Source organism: Erythrolamprus reginae, chromosome 2, assembly GCF_031021105.1.
Source record: "Erythrolamprus reginae isolate rEryReg1 chromosome 2, rEryReg1.hap1, whole genome shotgun sequence".
Lineage (NCBI taxonomy): Eukaryota > Metazoa > Chordata > Lepidosauria > Squamata > Dipsadidae > Erythrolamprus > Erythrolamprus reginae.
Genome location: NC_091951.1, coordinates 284,886,264 through 284,899,034, shown reverse-complemented (window position 1 = coordinate 284,899,034; position 12,771 = coordinate 284,886,264). Strand labels below are relative to the sequence as shown.

At 35.2% G+C, this 12,771-nt stretch overlaps 1 protein-coding gene across 2 annotated transcripts in view; it reads left to right on the top strand.

Annotated features, from left to right (window-relative positions):
* Window positions 1–12,771, top strand: part of MFSD14B (major facilitator superfamily domain containing 14B) — a 31,134-nt gene that overhangs the window by 6,491 nt on the left and 11,872 nt on the right. For both annotated transcript variants that reach the window (XM_070742804.1, XM_070742805.1), the window contains exons 3-6: window positions 284–346; window positions 6,980–7,107; window positions 7,384–7,498; window positions 10,938–11,156. In XM_070742804.1, coding sequence (XP_070598905.1) covers window positions 284–346; window positions 6,980–7,107; window positions 7,384–7,498; window positions 10,938–11,156 — 525 coding nt within the window. The remainder of the gene's footprint in view (window positions 1–283; window positions 347–6,979; window positions 7,108–7,383; window positions 7,499–10,937; window positions 11,157–12,771) is intronic.

The following is a 12,771-nucleotide window of genomic DNA, read 5'->3' as shown; positions in this document are numbered from 1 at the left end:
TAGCTCAGGAGGAAAGGATTTAGGTGGCCACTTTCTTTAATCTTCAGGTCATATTATTCCTTATCCATATTCTGGAGGATTAGATTAATAATGATAAGGACTTTAAGAAGAAATGCTACTCAAGAAAAATGCTGTATTCCCCTCCTATATCTTTGTATTCTTGTTAGATTGCAGTTCCCTTCATGAATGCTCTGGTGAAGGAATCTTTACTTTGGCAATTATTAAATATGCATTTACCTAAATTGAGAAGCTAATTTTGAAATAAAAAATATTTCTGTTATAGGTCTTACATAAAACATTTCCTCAGCATACATTTCTAATGAATGGCCTCATTCAAGGAGTTAAGGTAAGAATGTTTTAAGTATTATTATCACTCTTACTAATTAACAGAATAGGAATTCTGAATAGGAATTGTTATACTATAGTTATGAAAACAGCATCAAGGCAAGTACCAGCATAAACACATTATTTTTTAAAGATAGTGATGTAATTAAAGTGGTCATATATTTTTAGCCGCCCCAAGTCCTCGGAGAGGGGCGGCATACAAATCCAATCAATCAATAAATCAATCAATCAATAAATTTATAATATAGAAATAAATAAATACATAAATATATGTAAGACCAATTGAACTTAGCAAGACTTAATTTTCAGTGGATAAAGCTACACTGATATTTAGTAAATTAAAAATACGAGGCAATATAACATCAAAATGAAACTAGCAGCATATCAGTTTGATAAATCTGACCTCAGCAAGTGGCTTGTGTGAAATAAGGATGGTGTTTAAACCAGTTTTTGCATTTGTAAATTGTAGCTTGAAAACTTAGTGTCAGTGATAGAAGAGCACAAGCAGAATGGACAAAGGCATGCAGGAATGTTAGTTAAAAACCCATTGTAATCAATAGAACAATATTTCAATAACATTAGCAACTATATATGCCTCTTGCATTTGCCTTCATAGTTACCTGCCTGAAAAAAGCAGTCTAGAATAGGTTGCAATCCTGGTCCACACACAGCCTGTTAGAACTCAGTCTGTACAAGCAGGTGAAGCTTTATCTGCGCATTGTAGGATCTAAGTAGTGCACAAAACCACCCCTCCTTGGTCTGTGGGAAAATTGTTTTCCACAAAACCAGAGCCTGCTACCAAAAAGATTGTGGACTGCTGATCTAGAATGTATTTTAACACTTGCAACGTGGCTGCTAACATTCCACAGGGCAATACTCTATATGCTCTATAAAACTATAGTTTCCATAATATTTAGCTGGGAGAAATAGTGTATCATATGGCAACAGCTTTTGAGCCAAGGTACTTTGAATTGACTAACTTATAGTGCCTAAAATCCCTAATTTATGATTGACCTATGGCATCGAAATTTGGCAAATTCTATAAAACATTTTATATAATACAGTTATCATAAAATACTTTATGACATAATACAACGTGTCATAAAACACTCCCCATGCTGGTGTTTGATTGTGCCATGCAGTTCAACATGGGCTACTTTCAAGGCAGATACATCTCTGAATGTTCCAGTGAAGGCATTAAATTAGAATTCCTGTCATTGTTGAAAGCATTGAGGAATCTGGTAAAGAAATATTTTTGAAAGGATGATCCAAAGGGTCACGGGTTGTCTAGCTTGTATACAAAGGTAGCATTATGTCTGATTTAGAAGAATCAATGGTTGGTATCATATGCTTAGATAACTGCTGACTTTTTCTTATTTGTTTCCTTGTTACCTCCATCCAATCTTAGCAGCAGCAGAATTGGAACTAGATCATATTGCAGTATTGGCTAGGCCAAAAACATTTGGATTTGGAACTTGATTATTGTATTTTGAAAATTTTTACCAATCATGCAGTTGGAAAAGCTGAGTGTTTGAAGCAACATTGCTCAAAATGATATGATTTTGTTCTGAGAAAAACCAAAATATTTTCTCCCTCAGAGCATATATGCAGGCAGTCCTCACTTAGTGACCACAATTGGGACTGGTTGGGACACAATTGGGATCTTGTTGCTAAACACTGGGATTGCTGAGAGAAATATGTGACCACGATGGACTTACAGTGTCACTTTTCATTTGATCATTAAGTGAATCACCATAGTTGTTTTAATAAAGCACTTGACCACAACTTGCAGCTTTACTTCTGCGTTCTCTGTTAAGTCTACTTGTTGCAAGATGGCTGGGGAGCACACAGATGATGGTTATGTGTCCATTGGAGGCTGCAAGAGGTTTGCTGATTACAAAGTGACCAAAGGATTAATCTCACCATTGCAAGATGCTGCAAAAGTCATAAATGCAAAACTTGATCACAAATGCCCTTTTTAAACATTGTAACTTTGAACATTTGCTAAATGAGGCATTTGGTAAGCGAGGACTACCTGTACAGATCTTTTTGTAGATACTGTTTTGTTTCAGACTGCTTGACTTGAGAAACTCTGTGCTTGAAGGATTCTGTAGTTTGTGAAAAAATAAAGACCTTGGAAAAACTGGGGGCTAGGATTAGTTTCACTGATTAATTTGGATATGTGTGATCCACTGGAGGCATATCAAATGGATTTGGAGTATTAGGTGTGTAGTCAGTTGAGTAAAAGTGAATCAAGAACAGCCTTTATTCCCTCTTCTAGTGGCTTCACATTTATGTGAATGGAAAAGTTGCTCACACGATCATTGCATCATCATCATGGTCATGTGATCAAAATTTCAACACTACATAACTAATCCATATTTATGATGGTTAAAATGTCTAGGAAGAGAGAAATCATGTGATCCTCTTTTGCGACTTTCTGGAAAGCAAAGTCAACGGGGAAGCCGAATCCACTTAATAATCGTGTTACTAATTTAACAACTGCAGTGGTTCATTTAACAACTGGCAAAAAATTTTGTTAAATGGGGCAAAACTCACTTAACAAAGTTTCACTTAGCACAGAAATTTTGGGCACAATTGTGGTTGTAAGTTGAAAACTACTTGCATTAACTTTTATATTGTGTTTTATCATGGAATATTTTTTAAATAGTTGCAAAAAAATGTCAATAGTTTGAAAATCCATGATGGCTTGACAGGAAAATGAACGTTTACATTAAAAGTGCAAAAAAGGAAAGGTTAATAGATGTATCTTTAATGCCACTGCATCTCTTTTAAGGAAATCATATGTAAAGGTCTCTTTCTTGACAATTCTCTGATTTATGTCATCTGTATATTGGGGAAAATATACTTTGTAAGTGAAACCTTTGAAAGATTAATGCAATTATTTGTATATTACACTGCTCAAAAAAATAAAGGGAACACTTAAACAACACAATATAACTCCAAATAAACCAAATTTCTGTGAAATAACTGTCCACTTAGGCATCGTGCACATTCAACTTTGTACAGAACAAATTATTCAATAAGAATATTTTATTCATTCAGATGTAGGATGTGTTATTTGAGTGTTCCCTTTATTTTTTTGAGTAGTATATTTAAATCCTACTGGCATCAGTAGTGATTTTCAGTTTACTGCCTACTTGTGGACTGTCAATTTTGTTAAAACATGTGTGCTCCAAAATAGATGTACCAGTGGTCCAAATTGATATGTATAGGCTGAGCATTTGTTTGAAATTCTCAAAAGTGATAAATATTAAAGCGAAGAAAGAAAATATATACCAGTGATGGCAAACCTTTCTTCCCTTGTGTGCGGACAGCATGCGCACATGTGACAGAGGGTGCACCCCTGCCAATACCCATAATGCAAGCTCCTCCCCTGTGCATGCGACCCACCTGCCCCTGCACATGTACACATGAGCCCTGTATTGGTGTTAGCAGGCCTCCCTGAAACCTCCTGGAACTAAAAAAGGAAGGGGAGTGTCACAATATTCCCCCATGTCCATTCACATGTCACCCCCACCACCCTTCACTCATGCATGCATGTCTCCTGGCAGAGACCCCAAAATCCCCTGGCTGGCAGGAGGTACTTGGGCATGTGTGGTGAAGCTGGCAGAGGCATCAGCTCGCATGCCCGCAGAGTTGGCTCCACGTGCCACCAGTGGCATGCGTGCCATAGGTTCATCATCACCGATATATACTGCTACCTAGTGAATATTTAAGGTAGGGAGAGAAGGAGTGGGAGTAGAAACAACCTAATACAATTGAATTTTATTTACAAATACAGAACATATTCAATATTCAATATCCGGATTGTGGGGGCAATATGCTGGCTCTATTAAAAAGCGCTATTGCTAACATGTTGTAAGCTGCCCTGAGTCTAAGGAGAAGGGCGGCATAAAAATTGAATGAATGAATGAATGAATAAATAAATAAATATTGTGCTACAGTATTAAAAATCAGATCTGTATGAAAAACTGTTGAAATATAGGTGAAATAAATTCAGAATCTTCTGTAGAATATGAGTTTTATAATTCTCTAGATACTGGCCAACATTTGACTCTTTTATCTGCCAGTCTAATTTTTTTATTTTAGTCTTCCTTTACTTCAAAATGGCTTGTAGATTATCAAACATTGATGATTTAAGGCGTCATGGGCTGCAATATTACAGCTAATTTGCAGATTAAAAGGATATGTAAGAAATGCTTACCTTGAAAGATCAAGCAGACCATTCTCTTTCTGTGGCACTTTCATTATATTGTTCAGGTGGAGAATAGCTATGCTTGCTTTTTGTTGAAGTACTTTTACATCTAAGGAAAATTTTCTGTGCTCACATGAAGCAGCTCATCAATTAAGTTATTCCTTGGAGACCTTTTTATCCAGGTGTTGTGACCTTCGTCAACTTAGCTGTGTCTGAGTTAAGGAACTCTGGAAGCAGAATTAACTACCTATTATGCATGGGGCCAATCCCATCCAGTTTGTTCTTTTTGAAAAAGAACTTTCCAAAAATATAATAGAATAATGGAAAGTAATATAAACTTAAGGAAAAATAGAAAAACATGCTGTTGGGTGTGCTTTTCACAGCACTGTCTTCAGTTCACCATTTTTCTACAAGTCCCCCAATCCTTTTTTTTTAAAAAAAGCAATGCCATAAAATCAATTTTAGGGAAAAAATTTCCCCTTCTCAAATTAACTTTTTTATTGAGCTCTAGTAAAAGGTTCGGTAAAGTTGCTTTTTGGTAAATTTACTTTCTTGTTTGTTGTACTTTATGTAATCTGTCAATATGTGTGTATACGAATGATGAATATTATATGATATTGGTTACAGAAAACCCGGCAAATCTGAAATTAGAATCATAATATTGGAACAGAACATTTAAACTGTTAAGTTCAATGTTTAATGTCTGTTGTTGAATATATACTGTGAAGAATAACCTATCACCACGTTGAATAGTGAGTTTCATTGTCCAAATGTTCCTACTGTCCCCTTTTCCTCGTCCTCGTCCTCTTCACATTCAGTTATTCAGTTGTAATCTGTCTTATAACTGAAATTCACGATTCTATGACATGCACAGAAAGAGAGAATAGGCCTTGACCTATGTGGCATTCTTTCAGCACATATCTACTCAAAGTAGTCTGTTTGTCAAATGCTTTGCTTGAAGTAATTTATAACATCCCCGTAATCAAAGAGGTTGATAATATTTATTCATATAACATATCTCTGCTGCCTTCTAACAATTTGTAAATCTTAATATCACAATAGAAACAGGAACTTGCACTGTATGGTATAAGTATCCATCCTACTTTAAAAATTCTAAGAAATTAACCTGGCAGTTTTGTTAAAAAATATTTTGGAAAAAGCACATAGAACAAGTAAAGACAAGTCAATCACTCCTAGTGATGTTTACTCATACTATTCAACAAAAAGATATAGGTAGTGTTTTCAGATTTTTTGAGAGACATGAAATCATAATAATAGAGTTTTAATTACTGGTTTCTTTGTAAAGCCCTCCTTTTAAAAACCTGATTTGCTTTTGCTCTTATTAGTGACAATATTTGCGGCTGCAGTCCTTTGACCAAACATTTATATACAACAAATTTAAAAAAAGATGTAAATGAAATCCTCACTGCAAATTTGATACCACTCAATAATTTGAACGCTTTTCAAAAATCCCTAAAGAGGTTAAAGCTTTCATATAATTATATATATAAAAACATGTGACATATATATATATGTATATGTATATGTTTTTTTATGTCGGCTCACCCTGGTATATAGAAGGAACGTCACAGCTCCTTTTTGCCTCTAGGCCCAACCCAGGACCATTTCAAGGCAGTCAATTTATTTATAGCCGACAACTATATTCTGTATGTGTCAAATGTTTTTTTAGCTGGAATTTTAAAATTCCAAATATATATAATATATTTGTTAAATAAAAAGATCTACATTCCATGAACTAATCACAGTAAATCCATGTTAATATTTAAAACTAAACATTTACTAATCTCAAACTATCAGCTATACTTTATGACAATATATCTAGTTTTCTGGTAGAAGAAAGGTGACATTGTGCTTATGTCCCATCTGTGGGCAATATCAGTCACTACAGAAACATAATCCTAGGCATTGAGATGTTTGGTTTTATATACAATATTCTTGGCTTCTTATTTTGCTTTCATCTACCCTTTGAAATGACTTTGTGCTTCTAGCAATCTATAGGCATTGTGACCTTTTGTATATGATAATATAATCTAGTATCTGATGGAAACTTTATTCTTCATTTTATTGAGATGGACGCTCAAATATATTACAATAAACAATTCACCCGTTTGTTTAGCAATTTTCAATTTTGCCATTGCCATGGAAACAATTTTCCCTTGCTGCTTAAGAGTTTTATTGGATTTCAAAAGTATGACACGCATGTTTGGGATTTATGCAGCTTTGCTGCCTGCTCTCTTTGTGTGTGTATGTGTGTTTTTTAAAAAAATGGCTTATTTGTATTACTTGTTATTTCAAAATTATGCTTTATCAACAAGTGCTTACCAAAATATAACACATTTTATAGTCACTATGTTGCTAGAAACAACCTTAACATCATTATTTTTTTGTTCTTAGGGTATTTTATCCTTTATGAGTGCTCCACTGATAGGTGCTTTGTCTGATGTCTGGGGAAGAAAATATTTCCTCCTTATTACAGTTTTCTTCACTTGTGTCCCTATTCCTTTAATGAAAATAAGTCCATGGTAAGTGTGGCATAAATAACTGAGTATTTTTGGGTGGAGGGGGCACTTGGATGAAGGGGCCATATTAAGAAAAGAGATCTAATAAACTTTCTTGCTCTTGTGTGAGTCAGTGTCAGTCTTTTAACCTAATTACACTATAATTACTCTTGGCAAAGGAGTCACTGAGCATGGATGGGATAAAAATCTAATTGAGAAACAATCTAAAAGTTTGCTTTTCTTGGATATGTTTACAGTTTTATGTATCTACGATTCATAAATGTGGTTCTCATTTTGCAGGTGGTATTTTGCAATGATTTCTGTATCTGGGATTTTTGCTGTTACGTTCTCTGTCATATTTGCATATGTAGCTGATATAACTCAAGAACATGAGAGAAGCACTGCTTATGGTCTGGTAAGAATGTTTCTTAATAATTCTTCAACACAATGTGTACTTTGGTTTGTTGGGTATCATCTCAGCAGCTAATTTTGGATTTTTTAAAAAAGTGATATTGCTTAAAAGTAAAATTTGAATCTCTGTTTTTATAAATCACAGTAGTTTTATTCATATACATGATGTCTAATGGAGAGCAAAATAAAGAGGTCTTGTATATAGCATCCCCAAGAATAAGCAAGTCCATTAAATAGAAAGGTTTGTCAGCTCGTCAAGGTAGACCAATCCAAGAATTCAATTCTGATATGATTCCTTCATCTTAACAGTTTATAAAGAGATAATAATCTCTCCTGGTCAACTTATTACACGTCTTTTAAAGAAGCTTTTCCTATCTCGGATCCTTCACGAGTGAAGAAATGCTAGGATAATAAGAATTGTTTCAGAATTATTCTCTAGTAGCTTTTTATATAAAATACTGAGCATGGGATTCACCTAACCATGGCAACGAAAACTGCTGCAATGTCTGTGGTCACATGATCTCATGCTTATGATCACGTGGCTTAGCAACAGAGTTGCTGATCACAATCACTGTAGTTAAGCAAGGACTACCTATATGCATAAATATTTACTATAAATATTTCCTATTTCTAACTCGGCATTCACAGCAAAGCCACAATGTGTGGATCTATTTTAAAAAATGATTTCAGCAAAACAGTGCTATATGAAGAAGACTCAATTATCATGAAATGCTATCATGCTCTTAATACATTGAACTTTTATTGCCATTTCATTAGTTTGTGTGTACCTTAGCAGCCCCTTGGAAAAATGAGAGTAGTTAAATATCAGAAAAACATTTTCGTGAAAAACAGCTGAACTGATAAGGTGACAAAAGAAGATTCCTGCTTTTAAAAAAACTGTGTTATTGTTATTGATTAGATTTTAAGCATTAGATTCTTGATGGGTTCCAAAAGTTGTACATTTCATGAAACATCGATAAAACATCCTCTGTACAAAGCAAATAATAATTAAAAATCCAAGTTTAAAATTGGAACGACAGTTAATTTTAATGACTCACAAGCAATTTTCCACAGTTGATTGGTTGAGGAAACAGTTTCAAACATAACTTAAATCAAAGCTATATAGCTTAAAACCAGCACCCTAAATGTGTCCAGAATATATTACTTGGTTGCTGCAAATTCTGTAGCACAAATGTAACATGCATTTTTGCCAAGCGCCTGGTAGGAGGTAGATTGCTAATTTTTTTCTCCAGTTGCAGTTTTTGCATGATCTCCAAAGTTAGCTGCCAAAATTTTGGAAAAAAACCTTGCCAAAGTGATCCAGCCATTCATGCCTCCACTTGGTTCTCTGCAAGAGCAAAGAGGGACATGAATCTAGCGGTAACATCGTGCTTGCCCAGTTGAGGGTCCTTTTAATGTGCCCATTGAAAAGGGGGTTAATGTTTAAAAAACAGCTTTTTAATTTTGGTAACTATCTGATTTGAAGATAAAAATAGAAGATAACTTATATTTTTAGCCATCTAAAAAGTAGAAGTTATTGTGAGCCACAGTGGCACAGTGGTTAGAGTGCAGTACTGCAGGCTACTTCTGCTGACTGCCAGTTGCCTGCAATTTGGCAGTTTGAATCTCACCAGGCTCAAGGTTGACTCATTGTTGGGGGCAATAGGCTGACTCTAAACTGCTTAGAGAGGGCTGTAAGGCACTGTGAAGTGGTATATACACCAAGTGCTATTGTTATAAGGTTCAGCAATATAATTGCAATATTGTGATAGGATTGGAAAATATATTAAAGAAATGGAAAATTGATTGAATTATTCCAGCCAAAAGAATCACATGACAGACTAATGAAAAAAAGGATTTAAGTAAATGAAAGGCCATAGGAAAAAAACATTCCAGTTGAGAAATTATGGCTCTCTGTAATATTAGTATGAGAATTTCTGAAATAGTAATTCCAATTATTGATATTGCAATACTGTTTGCAATGCTTACATTAATATTGAATGCATAAATGTAATCTCAAAATAAAAATCATAATCACAACTGTGATAATAATAATGAAATTCAAATAATTGTTAGCGTCTTTTAATACTGAAAAATTGTAATACTGTCAAGAGATTGGGGGGAATTTATTTTCCAAGGACTGCTTTTTAACATTTATGCTGCCTCTCCATTAAAGAAAATTTCTGTTCACAATAAACAAGGAAATGTTACAGCATGTTACAGCAACCAGAGCCATAAAACAACAAGAAAGCCACACCTCAAAATATTGATAGTAAAAGGAAAAACTATAAATGCCTTCAGAATTCTGGAGATATATTTTTGTGTCTCTTAAATTGCTTAAAACAGTGTAAGAGAAGAGAGAGGGGGAAAATATGCATGCTTTAAAGTGACATATCATGGTTTTGTTGAACGCATCACAAATCCATTTCCTGAAAAGGAGTGTTTAGTATTACTATTTATATCTCTGCAGTATAAATTATTCTGGTAAATGTTTATTAATGCCGCTGAGGAGTATTTCAGAAATCATGGTGAGCTGTGATTAGATCAGTGGGCAATAGTAGTTGACAATGACAAGGATGATGATTTTGCAGCTTAACTTGATCATCAACATGCTGGTCAGAAGCAAAACAAGGCAATTTACAAATTTAGGTGTAATGAGCTTTCTCTACAATCTAATGGGATCCTTTGCATAGCCTATAGAAAAAAATCTGGTACTTGCAAAATCCCTTCTCCCAAAGCAGGTGGGTAGGCTGAATTGTTTTGTAGAAATGTACCTACAGCCTCTTCTTCATTTCTCTAATATCAGAAAATATTCTGTGAAATCACTTATAAAATCAACCTTAAAATAAAAAATAAGAAAATGTGGATGAATTAGAAGGGATATTACCTTAAGAAGAAGAATTGGGCCTTAATCAGGGGTTGGCTGCTAGCCGGAATGCTAAATTGGGCTCGCTGCTGTGGTTCGTGAATGCTTGCGGGGCTAGCACAATTTTGCTTCTGCACCTCATGCAGAATCATGCATGGAGCCGCAGGTGCGGCCGTGTTTCGATGAGGTTTTTTTGCTTCCGCACATGCCAAAACACAGGGGCAACTGTGGTTCTGTGCATGATTTTGCTATCTCCACAGGTACAAAAGTAAATTCGCGCTGACCCCGCAAGCACTCACGAGCCGCCGGGGCGAGCCCAATTTAGTGTTCCGGCTAGAGCCCACCCCGGCCATAATGATTTAGTGTAACTTTCTTGAATGTTTTGTGATGGATTGATAAGGCTTTATCAGATTTTTCTCTAGAGCTGGGTTTTAATAGTCACTTTTCTATGATGTATACATGCCTATTTCTAGGTCAGAACATCTCTATCTTGTTAGTGTTTGGAATTAATTTTTAATTGTGTTAGTTTTCCTTCTATCGAAGTATTATATTTTATATTTTTTCTCTTCATATCTAGGTATCTGCTACGTTTGCAGCAAGTTTAGTAACTAGTCCTGCTATTGGAGCACATCTGTCTAATTTGTACGGTGATAATTTGGTAGTGTTAATTGCTACAGTGGTGGCTGTTGTAGATATCTGTTTCATACTACTAGCTGTACCAGAATCTCTACCTGAAAAAATGAGACCACCTTCATGGGGAGCTCTTATATCATGGGAACAAGCAGATCCCTTTGCAGTAAGTTGCCAGTCATATTTCTTCTGCTTTATGATTCAGGATGCTACTTTTTCATTTGAGAAAATAAATGTATTTTGAATGGATTGATTAAAATGAAATTCTGTCAAACAGGCATTAAGTTATTTTTTTAACCATATGTTATTTCTGCATATAACTTTCTAATTATGTCTTGATGTGGGTAATAAGGTACTAGTACTAGTGATGGTAAAATCCTACAGAACCTTTACAATGTTTAATGTAGCTGTCTAATGTTATGGGCAGGCAAGCATGAACTTAGAGCAGGTCACCAACCTTGGCAACTTTAAGACTTGTGGACTTCAACTCCCAGAATTATTTTCAAACCAATGTAAGGGTTAAAAAATGAAGTGAAACAGCTATTTATTCTATTGTCTTGGTGAGCTCTTAGCCAGTAATCTTGTTTAGGATGACAAACTCCCTTTGGAAAGAATTCAGAACTCCTTGGTTGCTGTAATTTGTTTACATGGTATTTGGCAAACAAAGCCATTCAGATTCTCCAAGATTTGGTTTGCAGAATTTGTTGTAATGACTGGAACATTGACGTGTCATAATATCAGGTATAAATGAAATGATAAAATGTTCTCTTGGCTCTTACACTCACCTGTGGATTGGGCAGCCTCATCAGATAGACCAGACCAAGAAACAACTGCCCAGAAAGACTAAGATTACTTTAATTGAGAAGTGACTATAATAACAAATCTCTGAGAGTGCTGTGCCTCTTTCATTCTTACACCCACATGAGTTAAGAAGTTGTCTTCTAAACTACTTATGAATAGCCTTCTGCTAGTTTTGATTTTTTCCTAGTTGCTTTGGCAATGGATTTGGTCTATGTCTGTCAAGGTCATCTTCCTTACTCTGTACTAGACTGGATCTTTGCCAGTCCTGGCTTCTTTGGAAGATTAGGGAAAGAACATGATAAATTGGACGTGGGACACTATCAGTATCTCATTGCAGGAGGGTTTGATGCCAACAGCTCCTTCCTTAAGAGATGGCTCACTGAATCTATCTGTCCTTGGCAAGCATTGCTCTGTCTCTAAATTCTCATTTTTGGACTAGAGACAATGGCCAGTGCACAATTACAAAACATTCAAACAAAGTGAGTCATTTGAGTCATTTGAGTTCAGACCTACACATGGAATCAGAACACTTCGTTTGTGAATGACTTTCAAAACCTGGTGCATTTCTACTGTTCTCTTAGATATCTCAGTTAACCTTGATACTATGGACTTAATGGACTTCTTACAGGGATTGGGAACTGCATTATTATGCTTCTTGTTTCTTAGTCAACAGTTCTAATCAAGGCAGGGGAAGAGTGATTACTTCACTGGCTGCACTATTGTGTAATGCCAGATGGTCCATTCCTTTATTCCTATTTAACTTTTACATTAAGTTTCTAGGTGATTCCAGTCAGTCAGTTTGGGATGTAGTGCCTGTTCTATACAGTAGATTCTGTCAATATCTTGACATGGTATTGAGATTATAAGGGTCTTGATGAGAAAAATAGTCCAAAACTTAATCCAAATAAGCTGGAATTGTTATTTTATTGAAATGTACGACAGCTCTGATATTACCGCATAACACATACTTTTCGGAATAA